The sequence below is a fragment of the Perkinsus marinus genome, assembly GCF_000006405.1.
Source record: "Perkinsus marinus ATCC 50983 genomic scaffold scf_1104296929362, whole genome shotgun sequence".
NCBI lineage: Eukaryota > Perkinsozoa > Perkinsida > Perkinsidae > Perkinsus > Perkinsus marinus.
The window spans coordinates 117,094-133,252 of record NW_003216476.1 but is presented as its reverse complement, the minus strand read 5'-3'; the positions used below and the strand labels follow the sequence as shown (position 1 = coordinate 133,252).

The following is a 16,159-nucleotide window of genomic DNA, read 5'->3' as shown; positions in this document are numbered from 1 at the left end:
ATCATGTAGTATAGATTCCATGGCCTCCTATACGACGTCGTACATAACCATTGCATTCGATCAGGTCCGCAAGGGTAACGCCCAGACCTTCCCCGAGGAGCAGCTCGAGCATTGTCGTGATCATCCTGAAGACTACGCCAATGCCTCTACCACATTCGAGGATGAGGAGGCTGATGATGAATCGGAAGATTCTGATGTTGAGGATGATATTGATAGTGACGAATCTGAAAGCGAGTCGGAGGAGGACGAGGATAGCAGCAGTAGCGAATCGTCTGAATCTGAGTCGGAGTCGGAAAGTGAGAGCAGCTCTAGTGAGAGTGAAGATGAAAGTGTCAAGGTAGGAAGCATAAATTCTGTGGTTATTATTGGAGTTTCACCGGTTTACGTGAAGTGGTGTGATACTCTGTGAAAAACGCGATGATATGCAGCGGTTTGTGAAATATGTTTTCCACTAGTGTTTTTCATATCACTAGGGTGAAACTTCATTGTTGTTGTATTTTTTCAGCATCGTGCAAAGCCTAAGCGCCGTGCTGTTGTTGACGATGTTGATTCTGAGGGCTCTCTTACGTCCTCAGACGATGAAAGTGATAGTGATGAGGTAGCGTGCGGCTGTGTTGGTGTGGGCATATATGTTTGGTTTCCTCAACTGAGCTCATAAGTTTCCTCACTACATTATAAAAATTAACGACAATTTCTCTAAATTTTCTCATTTTTACCAACACATGTAGTTCTCCATTGACTGTTGGTGTCTTCAGTCCTCTTCTGATGAGTCTTCATCATCATCGTCGTCCTACAGTAGCAGTAGTGAATCGGAGGAGTCCAGCAGCGAGAGTGAAAGTGAATCTGAAGCTGAGAGCGCTTGGAGCATGTCGGCCGATGATGAGAGTGAAGATGACGAGTTGGACGAGCAAGCAAAGAGGAGGAAGCGTGCTTTGAAGTGGTTGAAGGACAGCGATGAAAGTGACTCGGAAGATGAGAGGAAGCAGGCAAACGAGGTAATGTGGTATAATGGTGGGATTCTCGGCTATTAATCGAGTGGTTGTGGGTTCGATCCTAGGTGATGACATTTTTATTACAGGTTCGTGCTCGTCGCTTGCAAGCTCGTGGTGCTAGAGAAGAGGCTGCGGCTAAGCGCCAGCTGGCAGTTGACAGCGACGCTGATGAAGAGGACTTCGAATCTGAGTTCAAGATCGTTGATCGCGAGGAGGCTTTGGTGGAGACGCTGAAGACCCAATACGGCATTCACGACGAGATGGAGGAGGACGATGTTGTTGCTAAAACGAGGGAGATCCTCCAACAGCGTGGGCGTAAGGGCGTGGATAGACAGCTCCAGTTGAAGAAAATGTTGGCATTACTTGAAATTTCCGAGAAGAATGAGTTCGACACCAGTGCTCGGGCTACTCTACTTGGTGGTATTCTCTCTCACTACGTGGACCAACGTTCGGGTGTCTTTAACAGTCTCGCTCGCCCGGCGTGGTTACAGTGCTTTGCTTACCTTGGTCGGCTCATCTCTGTTGTGGCGAGCGATGGTAGCGCGGTGATTCTGACTGGTGGTATGGAGAAAAGCGAAGATGAGACTGTGAGGAAGCAGCAGAGGTCTTCCACCAACTCTGCGGTTGCGGGATTCATCGAGCAGTTGGATGAAGACTTGTATAAGAGTCTTCAGAGTGCAGCAGAGTAGGGCGTGGGAATCGAACCGGGGACCTCGCGGTATTGAGTTTGTTTTCAGCTTGTCGTCGTCGCAACACTCTGCTGGGTCGTCCACAACTACTGGTGCTATCGCCACTGCGGAGCAATACACGGAGCGCCTCGCTGATGCTTACAAGTTGGCGGCTTTGGAATTCGTGGCGTTGTGCCAGTTTAAAAGTAGGCACTTTTGGGTGGCGTGAGAAAATATGGACATGATCAACTACATGTGTAGGTGACATTTGATGAAAATTTGAGGAAAATTTTTATGGTTTCTGTTTCTTACTTCTACCCGAATTTGTAAGGAAACTTCAATAACCAGTAAGGAAACTTCTAGACTTAGCTGAGGAAAGCGAGCGTATATTCCAACACTGCTTGTGGGATTCGAACCTGGCACCTCTGCTTTTCAGTTGATACCAACGTCGATGAGGGAGAAGCCAAGGACTCCGTCGTTTCTCGTGTTGCCTTGAAGTTGATGGACCATCTCTATTATCGCGCCGAGAATCTCAACAAGCTCGTTATCAAGAAGATTGGAGAAAATCTGAAGGACGGCGAGAAATTGCTCTCTTGCAATCTTGCTAATTCCCTAACGGAGACTGCCAGTGCTGAGTGGGAGCGTCTGTCGCAGCTGGAGGAAGGAAGCTCGGTTGCTTTGGTGGGCAGTCTGGCCGCGTGTGTCTACAACTTCAACGGTCCGATGGCTACTAGTATGAAGGTCATCGCTCTGCTACGTCAAATCTTCCACTATGCTAATAACGACCGGTTGAAGGAGGCGAGGAGGCTTATTACAGTCTCCAACGTGCATGAGAGAGTGCCTCCTTCGCTGAGTGGTGCTGGAGCTGATGTGAATACCCAGGTCTTGTACAACAGGGCGTTGGCGGCTATTGGTATGGCGCATTTCCGAGCCGGAAATGTAGCGCAAGCTCACAAGTAGGGGAGTGTGATGAAAAATGCAGGGTGTGGGAATTGAACCTGTGCAGGTATCTTTATGAGCTATGTGGTCAGAATCGTTGTCGAGAGCTCTTGGCTCAAGGATACAGTCGAGTGTCAACTATGCGTGGAGAGGTGAGGCTGGGTAATTTCGTGGCGCAGTGACGGAGTTCTCGATCAGGAGAAGACTCCTGAGCAGGAGAAGGCTGAGAGGCGCCGTCGTCTTCCCTACCACATGCATATGAACCTCGAGCTCGTCGAGACCGCCCACATGATCTGCGGCGTCTTGCTAGAGGTCACTCAAATGGCATATCACCGTGCTACTGGTAGGATGGTCGTGGGTTCGAATCCTAGATATTATACATTGTACTAGTTATTACTATATATCAATGGAATAAAATCTGTTATATTGAGATTACCATAATATATTAAATATAATTTCACCACCCTAGTGATATGAAAAACAGATTTCAAGACTACTGCATATCACCACGAATATCGCGTTTTTCACCGAGTCTCACTCTACTTTACGTAAAACGGGTGGTGAAACTCCAATACATAATTTAAATATATATGAAGTATTAATATGTACTAATACATACATGGCCATTGATTGCCGTTTGGTATAGTGTAGTTTCACTCATTTTACGTGAAGTAAAGTAATATTCTGTGAAAAACGCGATATTCGCGGCGCTATGCAGTAGTCGTGAAATGAACTTTTCACTAGTGTTTTTTTCATATTACTAGGGTGAAACTCCACTATATGGTCAAGGCTTAAGCTTATTATTATATAATATAGATCGAGGAAAAATTTTTTTCGTCAGGTGCGAACAGCCCCCTTGTGAACAGAGTCGTCCGTCGATCTCTCGAGTTGATGGACCGTCAAACCTTCCTCGGTCCTCCCGAATCCGGTCGCGACTCGGTCCTCTTTGCTGGCAAGGCCGCGCTGTCTGCAGACGTCGACCGTGCGGTGACTTTGATAAAGTCGTTGAAGATCTGGGATCAACTTCCTGCTACTGTGCTTCCTCTCATCGAGGAGGGTATGAGGGAGACTTGCCTGCAAGTGGCCTTGTATAGGAGTATGCTCACTCACACGTCGGTCGATTCGCAGCAGCTATCGCAGCACTATAAGGTTGACCATAGCACTGTCAATGGTAAGCTATTGGTACTGTGTTGGACTATAGTGTTTTTCAGCTATGATTCGACAACTGATTTTCCGAGGAGAGTACCCTGCGCAGTTTGTCGCGGACGGTGAACTTGGCGATGCTACTGAGGATAAGATGCTCTATACCAAGTAAGAGTTGTGAGGAATTATTTCTTTTCACATCAACAAAGAAATACAGATTATAATGTAATTATTACTATGTTTATGAATAGATATTGGAGTTTCACCCGTTTTTTGCGAAGTGGCGTAAAACTCGGTGAAAAACGCGATATTCGCGGTGATATGCACTAGTCTTGGAATATGTTTTTCACTAGGGTTTTTTCATATCGTTATATTTCATGTGTTTTATCTAAGTATTATTAGCATTGATATGAATATACGATTACTAATCAGGTTGAAGTGAATATTGTTGTTTTCTCAGTTTCCCCCGTGCGTCTCGGTTCCAGCAGCTTTCACGACAGCTTGTAGATCGTTCTATCATGACACTCGACAGCAGCGACAAATTGGTGATGGATCAAAGTACCGGTCGGTACGACTATCGAGGAAGTGGTCTGCCGAGTGATCAGCCGAAGCCTCGGGTTGCTCGAGCTCCTCTGAGTAGTGAGGAAGCGGCGAGAAGAGGCTGGGGAGCGGCTCGGAGGCAGGCTAAGGGGACAGTCATCCCGAACGCCTCGGCTGTTGGTGGTCTGAAGCCTGCTGGAGGGGTCGGCGGTCTGAGGACGGGAATGTACGTCCCTCCTGGACGACGTTAGGAGTTCGATGATGGTGAATATTTAAGTGTAAAAATAATAGAGGATACTCATAGCGGCCATCAGTAACAACAATCTCTCATTGATGGAAGAGATCATCGTTTCACGCAGTTGGTTGGACTTGAGTTTAGACAGTAGTGAGATGAGAAATACAACGAGCAGGGTTCGAACCTGGATGCCCTCACGATTGGACGGATGCATGACCACGCGACTATTTGCGAGTTGTAAAATATGAACTCATCCTTTGATTGTTTCGTGATGTTCACGGTGAATGTATAGTCCAACATCGACTTGGTGAAATCGCATAGTTTATGACAAAATATTGGGCGCAGAGCTCGAGAGGCTAATTAGCTGAGTTGGGCAGCTGAGGTATCTAGCTATATGAATAGCTGATTATAGCTAGAAAAAGGACCCATACTGTAACTCTATCGGTGTCGTCTATAAGCTAGTATTACTACGATGTTCAAGTCAATACTATTGTCTGCTCTTGTCATCCTTGCTGCTGTTGCATGGGGTCCTGATGGTCATGCTACTGTAGCTGATGCTGGCAATAAACTATTCAACGACAATGCTAATGAGGCTGTGGCTGAGATATTGGGCGAAGGCGTCAGGATGGCCGATTACGCCAGTTGGCCCGATAGTGTCCTTCATGGGCCTGATAGCTCTGAGTGGGAGTGGTCCTCTGGTTTACATTTTGCTGATGTTGAACAGTGTCATTTTATCTACTCCCGAGACTGCAAAGATGACTACTGTGTTGTTGGTGGTATCAAGAACTATACCCGTCAAGTGGCGGACACTAGTCTTCCTATAGAGCAGAGGCAAGTGGCTTTGAAGTTCCTCATGCACTTCATGGGTGATATTCATCAACCTCTCCATGTTGGTCGACATTCTGACTATGGTGGAAACACTATCAAGGTTGATATGAAGTTCGCCAACTACGAGTATGGTGCCCTTCATCACGCCTGGGACGAGAAGATGATTGACCAGTCTCAGGCTAGTCAGTATGATGGTGAATACATCCAGCAAGACGCCAACTACAGTACCCCGCTCGCCGAGAGGGAGACGTTCTGGGGAATTACGGTGTCCGATATTATGACAGAGTTGGCTGAAGGAGGCGCCTTCCATGATAGAGTTCCGATGTGGCTCGCTGACTGCGAGACCAACGGCCTGGACGAGTGTGTGAACACCATGGCTGAGGAGTCGGCAATCATTGCTTGTGCTGATGCTTATAGACATCTTGATGGTGATGAGATCGAGTATGGAGATGTGCTATCTATGGATTACTACGATGATCGTATTAAAATTGTTAAGGAGCAACTCGCGAAGGGAGCCGTTCGTTTTGCCTGGATTATGAATCACGCTTTCCCTGATACTGTTACTACTACTACCACCACTACTACGGCCAAGACCACCGCTGCTGCGGTCAAGACTACCACCATCGCAGCCTCTAACTGCTCGAAAGCTGACGCCGAATGTGCTCTTTCCTACTCCGGCTCATACTGCAAGTATTGGCTGACCGAGCCTGTTTGCTTCGGTTCCAATATCCCTTGCTCTTGCTAAGTCGTCACTGTATTGTACCCGATGCTATCCTCATGTAATTTATGTGTCTTCAGTACATCATCGATTCTTTCTGGTGATGTCGAACTGTGCCAATGTACACAGCTCTATCCCTATGTGGTTAAGTTATTCGGCATTGTTGTCGTTGTGTCCTATGAGAGCGCGAAGTAACTCCTGTGATATACACGAGTAGTTTTTTGTCTACCCAAGAGAATTCTGTTTGCTCGCGCAGGTATTTATCTGTTGTGTTGGACCACGAAGTCAATGAGATATCAATTTGGCGAACCCCACCCTCACAACGGTTAGTAGTTCATTGTCCAGATTCGTTTGTGTTATCTACCAGTAGAGTCAGAGGGAAAGTGCGAGAGTTTTTGTGAGCGTACATCTCGATACTTGACGAGGTTGCTATACAAGTCTCCTTTTAGCATAATTGAGTTCAACTGAACAGTGAGGGTATCTAGTTTTAAGGGGGATGTATATACATGAGAGTTGTCCCCAGGCTTACGATGTGAATGGTATATCTATAGAAGCGGTCGTAATAGTTAAGACCACTTTTATCCTTGAGCCACTAAGGAACCTTCTCACGACAATCTTCACTCGGGCATTCACTCCAGTGATAGTTCAGATACTGATGAAGTTTTGTTGAATGTGGTCTGGATGTTACTCGCTACCTTCGAACGTATTAATCGTCATGCCCAGTCTATGTTAGCGTTTTGGGAGTTAGCAGCCTTAGCATCATCATGAAATGGATGGTGAATGTTATTCATGAGGTGCATGAGAGGAGAACGAGCTTATTGGCGCTGCTCTTGAGGGAGAGTGTGTCCGCCACTTGACGGGTGTATTTCTCGATAGCAACGACAACGCTGTGGTCATTTATGCGATCACGGAAGTAGATGAAGTTGCATTTGTCATGAGTGATGACTTGATAGAGATTGGCGAGCCACTCGGCTACGTATGGACCGTGAACAATAGTCTCCACGACACTCGAGTAGATAGCACTTGTTACACTTCCCATGAACTCGCCCAACATCCTATTGACATTTCAATTGAGGTTATCCTTTGCAACATCGTCTAAGGTGGCACGATTATCTGTGCTCAATCGATAGAAGTATCAGATTCACCCCGGCAGCAAAGTTTCACTTCGAATGACATGGACGATTTTACAATGATAATTTTGCTCTTCTCACTGATTCAAATGAGTTCATACAACTTGAAACTCACCCTCTAACAATCTCACTGATAAAAATCAACATCGAACGTCTGAAACTCGGGAGCTCGTGGATTCTATGAACAAGCAAGAACCCCTTGTAGATTGATAACCAAAAAGTAAATCTACTCACATCACGATATCATACAGTATTTAACATGAATGAGATTTAACATGAATCAAAACGTTCTAGCAAGCACACGGAATATCACTGCCGAAGCAAACAGGAATAGTCTGCCAATACTTGCAGTACGAACCAGGATAACTAAGCTCGCACTTTCTGTCGGCCTCACTGCAATCACGAGGAGCAGAAGTAGTAGTGACAGTAGTATCCTCAGGGAAAGCATTGTTCATGACCCAAGCAAAACGCACAGCAGCCTTAGCGAGTTGCTCCTTAACAGTGTTAAAGCGTTGCTCGTAATACTCCATAGGAAGAACATCATCATCGAGAACCTCGCTACCATTGACATGTTTGTAGGCGAAGTCGCAAGCAGCAGCGGCCGTCTCGGTAACCATCGTATTAACACACTCATCTAGACCGTTCATCTCGCAGTCCTCAAGCCACATGGGAATCTTATCATGGAAAGCACCGCCTTCTGCCAGTTCCTTTTCCAGATCAGCTTCAGTGATTCCCCAGAAGACATCTCTCTCGGCGACGGGGGTGTCGTAGTTGAAGTCTTGTTGAACATACTGGTTACCATATGTGGAGCCCTCGAACTCGTCAATAAGCTTCTCGTCCCAAACCTTGTGTAAAGTGGCCGACTTGTTATCCGCGAACTTATAGTCCACATGGATGGAGTTTCCACCATAATCCGAATAACGACCAGCATGGAGAGGCTGATGAGCATCAGCCATGAAGTGAGTGAGGAACTTCAAAGCAGTCTGACGGCTCTCAATTGGCAACGTCTCATCGACGACCTGACGAGTGTAGTTCTTGATAGCACCAGCAACACAATAGTCATCCTTGCAATCACGAGAATAGACAAACTCGCAGTCATCAACATCTGCATAGTGTAAACCAGAGGACCACTTCCACTCAGCCTTATCAGGACCATGAAGGACACTGTCAGCCCAAGTAGAGTAGTCGGCTAGTCTAGTGCCCTCACCCATGATCTCATCAACAGCCTTCCCGGCATTAGAATTAAAGTACTTGCTAGCAGTATCAGCTACAGTAGCATGACCGTCGGGACCCCAAGCCAATACGGTAGGGATGGCAAGGATGGTCACACTGAGGGTATACAACATACTGAAGTTAGGAAAACTACAAACATGCTACTTCACCGCTTACTGCAGAACGGAATATCAACCCTCCAATAGTCATCAGAACCTCTCGAGCCAATATGCCCTAAGTGAGGTCCCAAGAGAATAATAGACTACATACACATGCACAAGAGATGAGTGAAGTTTACTAAACAATCCCATCGATATATCGTTATCAATCTCTCCACTCTACACGAAATGTTGAATAACTGGACATATACTAGTGATAGCCTCAAGCTAAAGTGATAGAGTATTAGCTTGTCACGATCACTAGCGTCGCATCTCGCTAGTCCTGGCTGAACTGAATTGCTATCCCTCTGCGAACCCCTTCCCCCGCCCGGATACTTCCATGGTGACACAAGTAAGCTGCTCGAAGTGCATATGTCAAGCAAATTCTCATTTGTGATTAATCAACGAGATAATCGAATTCTTAGTAGACATGCAGAATAGGAACACAGCACGGCGGGACAATACTAATACTTGTCAGAAACTACTATTGTTGGCGACGACACTCGACCTTTCTCAGCTCGCATCTAACCCCCATGAAGTCTCGCCACATTCCCCATGATATTCCCAAGTTTCATATAATCCCCCCTTAAAAATCAAAAAATGCAAAAAATCTCCGATAAAGAGTGGAACCATTGAGATGAAGACAACGTGATTGTGCGCAGTAGACAGAGTTGATCGATTTACCCGAAAGCTAACGGCCTGTCAACTCTGGCTCCAGTGATCCTCAAGTTATACTAACTATTTACACTTAACCAGGGGAGTTTCGATAGAGTTAGTCGACTAGGTGGTATGGAGAGGACCGAAGACTTGCAGGGCTCCCCCCCTGAAGTTTCGGTCACGGGACAGGTGCCCGACTAAGTGGTGTCGTATCAACGACTCACGTCTCACACGGGTCTGTCCCGTCACCCAGTCCACTAGAAAAACTGTCAGTTACTAATAACTTTCCCTTCGGAATCCTCGGATCATTGAAGCACCTGCGAGCGACCGCGCTCGCTCGCCCATCGAATCACTTCCTCTGGAGTTGACCCTAGCCTGTGTGGAGACTTTCCATCAGGCCGGGCCTGAATCCACGCAACTCTGCATGCGAGTCTCCTTACTCTGATCGACTCATTGGGCCTCATTCACTTACTAACCTAAAAAACGGTGAAAAACTTGAGGAAGTATGATAAAATCGTTTCACTCAGAAATAAGATTACTCGAGTCCCTCAGACTCACCCTTAAGATAAGAACTCAAGATCTTACGTTAGTTTTTTGCAAAAAATGTGAGTAAGGGAGTTAGTTCATTCCACTAACCCACGTTCTGAAGGACAAACTTGAGATCTCGGTTGCCCTCGATTGGCTGAATCTCAGATCGAACGAAACTCAAAAACACTTCTAGAAACTTAATTGTGACGACGGGTAAATTTCCGCATTAGTCTTTTCAACAAATTGACTTTCTCATATGATTGTCTCTTCTCTCGAACTCTCCGTTTAGCCAGAACACGATACGTTCCACTGAAGAATATAGTGAGGACGGTTGTGCTGAGGGCTATGACGTTGAATGGCATGCTGAAATCTGGCATCGGTAGCATCACAAGCAAACCGTTGGTGAACCTGGGAAATGATACAGCACTCGGATTACAGACAATTTTGGACATAAAACCAAAATTCTATTTATAGGGAAAACCTTAAAAACATTTTTTCGTGCGAAAGAACTCACCAGAGTCGTACTAGTTCCGAAACACCATTTGATGTAGTATCACAATACGAAAGTCTCAAGGAGAACCCTCTACTACTGCGGCTCAGCTGAGAAATCCAAACATAAATTTCAACACTGAACAGCTCAATGTTAGATAGTACGCCTCGAGACAGGAGAACTCCCCCAGCCTACCCTCGGTGAATCCGCGTCCCGCCAATTCGAACTTCATACATAGCAGCCTCAATATCAAAGCCTTTCTCACAAGCATACGAATAGGACTTCATATGAATGTGAGACTTCAACACTGGTACAGTCATTTGCCACTTTTCGCCAGGCGAAAGCTCAACCTCAATTCGAAACCTCGTCGGCTGCGTCCAGTGGTCCGTTGGGTTAATTTCAATACCACTCCTATCTGAACTCTCTGTCCCTTTCGAGTTCGACATTTGTCTTCCACCAGAATACCACAACGGCCGCAGAAAAAACGGCAGTTGGTCAAACACTGTAACCGTAACAGTTTTATCTCGCAGATTATTCCGAATCTCGAGCGCGTATTCGGTTCGCAAGCGATCTGGGTATTCATCTTTCCGCAGCAACGATCTCCTCACTAACACCGGTTGAGGTGCGAGTTCCCGACTCTGCGAAAATAAATCATTTCTTCTTCTACCAACAAAATCTTACTTTGATGATTTTAGAATTTTCTGCATCTACTGCTGGACACACTGCGTAACCTCCCGTAGAATGCGCACGTAAGAGTCGTTGGGCTACGATGGAGTTCGACGGGAGCTGAATTTCGAGGCGCGCGGTCATTTCCATCCGGGAACTCCCTGTATCGATCGGTGTGACCGAAGCCAATAATCCCAGTGAGAAGAACTCACCTGACAGTAGTACCCTATGGAATCAGCTATGTTACGAGATGGACGGTATGATAATATCAACAGAAGCTTACTCTCGGCAAATGCTATCTTGGAGGCTTCGTCATTCATAAGAACCGCAGCTAATCCCAGTCGATCAGAGCATGGCAAAACGGCCAACCACGGGGTCAAATTCTCTGTACCTGCTTGCAGCCTCTCATACCACTCCTCCCGCAACACATCCTGGAATCAATCAAGCCACACCCGCAACAACTTATGGAGAGCAGCTCATCGCTAGCTCCACACAAATCTCAGTACACAAATCAGAAGAACTAAAACGACCAAGACGCTATTTTCAGTACTGACGGGCACAGTGAAATTCCCCGACTTACACGTAGGTTCATACGGTAGACCTTCCCACATCAAACCATCTGGTGTAACGGACGGTTGTATCCACCCAAAGCTCTCATGAACAGGATCTAAACACCGCATAGGTTCAATCCCCACACCTTACATTTAATACCCATTCCTTCAAAGCTAGCTCCAAGCACACCGCTCAAAGCCCACGTGAGTCTCCGCCATTTTTCCATCCGTTCTCGCTCTGGAATTCTCGCCATCAACATCGCCCCTGGAGGGAATCTGAAAACATTTATCGAATAAATTATTTCTACGGTTAAGTATAGGAAACGGTCAAATACATGTGTTGGGAAATTCTTGTTGGTTTCCGCTGTATATACTCCTATGTGCAAGTGAGAAAATTCATGAACTCAGCTGAGGAGAGCGGACATATATTCCTACTCCAACACTGTATAGGAAACTCCTGAGCTCAGGTGAGGAAAGCGAACATATATTCCTACTCCAACACTGTATAGGAAACTCCTGAGCTTAGGTGAGGAAAGCAAACATATATTCCTACTCCAACACTGTATAGGAAACTCCTGAGCTCAGGTAAGGAAAGCGAACATATAGTCCTACTCCAACACTGTATAGGAAACTCCTGAGCTCAGGTGAGGAAAGCAAACATATAGTCCTACTCCAACACTGTATAGGAAACTCCTGAGCTCAGGTAAGGAAAGCGAACATATAGTCCTACTCCAACACTGTATAGGAAACTCCTGAGCTCAGGTGAGGAAAGCAAACATATATTCCTACTCCAACACTGTATAGGAAACCCCTGAGCTCAGGTGAGGAAAGCAAACATATATTCCTACTCCAACACTGTATAGGAAACCCCTGAGCTCAGGTGAGGAAAGCAAACATATATTCCTACTCCAACACTGTATAGGAAACCCCTGAGCTCAGGTGAGGAAAGCAAACATATATTCCTACTCCAACACTGTATAGGAAACCCCTGAGCTCAGGTGAGGAAAGCAAACATATATTCCTACTCCAACACCGGGTCAATTCAAAGAAAACTACTGTATGTGTATGATATCCTCATCAAACTGCTTACGATTCGATACAGAACTTGTCACTAAAATAGAAATAAGACTATTCCGAAATATACAGCAGTATACTGCATATAAATTATAACGGTAATGCTAACGATAAATATCATGTAAATATCACTTCGTTACCGCACATCATTTTGACCACCAAAATTTCATATACTCTTACGGAGCTGATCATCTCATCTCAACAAGAAACAAAGTATAAATCTCAATCTATATTGACAGGGTAACAAAAAGCTCGTATTATGCATACCACTCCATCGTCAACTCTTGCCATTTAGCGATAGTCACCATAGGGGTTATAACCCCTCTTTGCACAACGATGATGACCATCAGTTAAACCAGTGTGGGAATATATGCGTTTGCTTTCCTCAACGGCGCGTAGGAGTTTCCTCACTAATTATACAAGTTCATGTACGAACTCGAGTAGAAAGTAGTTGAATATTTTCCAAAATTTTCTCAGACTTTTCATTTCGACACCAACGTATCTGGTTGACAATGTGCATATTCCACCACACTAAGTTCAAGCACCACTACTAACGAGTTCTACCATTTGGTCCTGCCCCCAACTTAGTATAAATACTCTCCCTGAATCGCATGTCAAATCTCTCTCCTTATTACACGGTTCTAGGCCCCTCAAGTGCTGACTTCCACAACCCTCTAATGAGCTGCGCTTCAAAAGAAGCATAACTCCCTTGGTCATCCGATAGTAGATCCAGGATGTTGCCTATACCTGATCTCTAGTAGTTAACATTCACTCACCACAACAAGAAGCGCTACACTAAGCCCCCCCAGAGTTTCTCTAATAGAAAAACTGCTGAATATTCCTTCATTTCGTTCGACATTTTGGAAACGAAAGTAGAATTTTAAAATCTTATAGTGGAGTTTCACCCGTTTTACGCGAAGTGAAATGTGTCTTTCACTAGTGTTTTTCACATCACTAGGGTGAAACTCCAGTATATACAATGTTGAACTCAACTTTCAACGAGAATCTACCCGACAACTAAACACACCTCATCTAGTTTCAATCAGCTGATGTGGTTTGTTACACATAGATGTATCATAAACAGTATTATATAGGGGTATACGATATTGTTCAATTGGCAATAGCGCAAAAATAGAACAGGAAATAGTCAATAGTTTGGGTACAGTTAACGACGTTTATGAGCATCCTAAACGGTAACAGACGCGATGATCACCATGCTGTTACTATGCCACATAACACCACAAATTCCTATGATGATTTCTATTAATAATATATACAACAATCAATAGTAGTTTATAAAATACTACTATGAAAATATATATATAACAGTAACCTCTACCTCGTGGAGTTTCACCACCCTAGTGATATGAAAAACATATTTCACGACTACTGCATATCACCGCGAATTACGCCACTTTACGTAAAACAGGTCGTGAAACTCCATTAATATATTTATATTTACGCTAAAACCAAAAGTTCATCCTAAATTCCGATGTCACGTTATTCTAAGTGAGTTCAATCTCCCCTGCTACCTCGCGGAAACAAATCATAATTTCCATTATTCGCTTCCTCGGGAGATCTAATAGAAGTTATATTCATCTCGTACAGCACCTGAGAACTACTGAATGTCAATAAACATACACAACGAAAAAAAGGTTACTCGAAAATACTGCCAATATCGCATACACATAAAACTCGAGCGTTCATACCAAGATGCTTATAGTATTACTATGAATAAATAATATGAGTATTATTGAAGTTTCACCCTAGTGATATGAGAAACACTAGTGAAAATTCTATTTCGCGACTACTGCGTAGTGCAAATATCGCGTTTTTCACCGAGTTTTACGTCACTTCACACGGGTGAAACTCCGTTTTTATAATTACAGTTATACTCCCAATATGCTAGCTGACAACAACCTAATATATAACATATGGAACTGATCATTAACAATTGATGAAACTTTTCAAAAACGACTCGTCGAAGCTGCGATATGTTCGCCTAAAACACTTCGTAGCCTCACTACACTCATCGAATAAATTCGTCACGAGGAGCGAATGTGCGGAAGTACTTCATGAAATTGAAATGAGGTCGGCAAAGAAAAAACAATAACAGCGTGTAAACCACTATGTAACTCCTTCAAGCTTATACGATTTTTCAAGCAAAAACGACTAGTACGCCGATAAATATCTAATCACCAGCAAATTCTCAGAGCCGCCAAAGTCCTCAAACATTTCTATGTTCTCCACGGCAGCATCCATTGCTGAGGACAGCACCACAACAGAGGAGGCTAACAGAGCTGTTAGGAAGACATACATAAGAGAAAAACACTTCGGGTGGATTCGAACCGAATACCAACCGCATGTAGGCCCAACACCTTACCGCGTTACACTATCCCAACCTATACAACTAACAACACTAGAATCTTCACAGGTGAACTGAAACTTGCTGATCATCATGGAAATATACACGTTGGCAATAATTGCCAAGATTGTCTTTACTCCTTCGGTACCTCTCCATCATCATAAATAAGACCCGCCGCTGAGAGCACAACCGAGATTATCACTTCGAATCGAGAGCCAAACAGACAGACATTCAGCAGGTGACGTTATTAGCAGTAACACACCATGTATTACACAGTGTATAACTGTTTACTGCTACGCAAATATGCTAATACCACACCATTTTGAATTTAATACGACAGATATACACCAACGTTATTATCTTTCCCATGTTAATATACATACAAGACCTCTACATATACATACATAGGATGGCCTAGCGATAATCACGGTAAGTACAATATTAATGCAACGAAGTTTCACGGCCCGTGATATGAAAAACACTAGTGAAAAACATACTATACGACTACTGCATATCACCGCGAATATCGCGTTTTTCCACGAGTTTTACGACGCCACTTTACGTAGAACGGGTGGTAAAACGTGCTGATAACGATATAAAGAATATAGGCAATTTCTATTGGTTTCCGTAAACTTCTACTCGAGTTCGTAAGTAGACTTCTATAATAAGTGAGAAAATTCATGAACTCAGCTGAGGAAAGCGAACATATATTATTACTCCAACACTGTATAGGAAACTCCTGAGCTCAGCTGAGGAAAGCGAACATATATTACTACTCCAACACTGTATAGGAAACTCCTGAGCTCAGGTGAGGAAAGCAAACATATATTCCTACTCCAACACTGTATAGGAAACTCTTCTGAGCTCAGGTGAGGAAAGCGAACATATATTCCTACTCCAACACTGTATAGGAAACTCCTGAGCTCAGCTGAGGCAAGCGATTACATATATTCCTACTCCAACACTGTTTAGGAAACTCCTAAGCTCAGCTGAGGAAAGCGGACATATATTCCAATAAAACCCGAAAATTTACATAACACACCATAAAGGATCTCCCGAGCTGATTGTCGGTTACACACAGCAATGACCACGCCTTGCGCGTTACCTTCCCGAGCCTTCCGTCGTGCTTTGACACGCATCCAAAAGTCATTTCCTTTTTGCCTCTTTTCCGCCTCCTTTTTTCCTTGCTGAAGAGAAAAAATTACACAAAAATCTTCGCTCTATCGGAAAATACTACTTTTGGAGTAAAAATCACATCGGAGAAT

The 16,159-nt window shown here is 44.4% G+C and overlaps 5 protein-coding genes across 6 annotated transcripts in view; 3 read left to right on the top strand and 2 right to left on the bottom strand.

The window, feature by feature from the left end:
• Positions 1-19: 19 nt before the first annotated feature.
• Pmar_PMAR015857 (hypothetical protein) lies at positions 20-4,549 on the top strand (the record flags this gene model as incomplete). 2 transcript variants are annotated; one of them, XM_002787454.1, is made up of 11 exons in its annotated part: positions 20-337; positions 506-598; positions 756-995; positions 1,079-1,677; positions 1,730-1,866; positions 2,097-2,616; positions 2,667-2,751; positions 2,798-2,942; positions 3,441-3,770; positions 3,811-3,910; positions 4,203-4,549. In XM_002787454.1, 11 exons carry the CDS (start codon positions 20-22, stop codon positions 4,531-4,533), a joined length of 2,898 nt encoding a protein of 965 aa, XP_002787500.1. In that variant the 3' UTR covers positions 4,534-4,549. The 2 variants fall into 2 exon arrangements, with proteins under 2 accessions (XP_002787500.1, XP_002787501.1); XM_002787455.1 differs by having other exon boundaries at positions 3,441-3,910.
• Positions 4,550-4,989: 440 nt separating this feature from the next.
• Pmar_PMAR015856 (Nuclease S1 precursor, putative) lies at positions 4,990-6,090 on the top strand (the record flags this gene model as incomplete). Its single annotated transcript, XM_002787453.1, has 1 exon — positions 4,990-6,090. The coding sequence occupies one exon, from the start codon at positions 4,990-4,992 to the stop codon at positions 6,088-6,090; it is 1,101 nt and encodes a 366-aa protein (XP_002787499.1).
• Positions 6,091-7,426: 1,336 nt separating this feature from the next.
• On the bottom strand, positions 7,427-8,539 carry Pmar_PMAR015855 (conserved hypothetical protein; the record flags this gene model as incomplete). Its single annotated transcript, XM_002787452.1, has 1 exon — positions 7,427-8,539. One exon carries the CDS (start codon positions 8,537-8,539, stop codon positions 7,484-7,486), a length of 1,056 nt encoding a protein of 351 aa, XP_002787498.1. The 3' UTR covers positions 7,427-7,483.
• A 1,406-nt stretch (positions 8,540-9,945) lies between these two features.
• Positions 9,946-10,525, bottom strand: Pmar_PMAR015854 (hypothetical protein; the record flags this gene model as incomplete). The annotated part of the gene is made up of 2 exons (XM_002787451.1): positions 9,946-10,156; positions 10,434-10,525. The coding sequence occupies 2 exons, from the start codon at positions 10,523-10,525 to the stop codon at positions 9,946-9,948; spliced, it is 303 nt and encodes a 100-aa protein (XP_002787497.1).
• A 4,243-nt stretch (positions 10,526-14,768) lies between these two features.
• Positions 14,769-16,159, top strand: part of Pmar_PMAR015853 (PP2C, putative) — a gene marked incomplete at both ends in the record, with an annotated part of 3,865 nt that continues 2,474 nt past the window's right edge. Inside the window, one exon of the mRNA XM_002787450.1 lies at positions 14,769-14,866. Coding sequence (XP_002787496.1) covers positions 14,769-14,866 — 98 coding nt within the window. The remainder of the gene's footprint in view (positions 14,867-16,159) is intronic.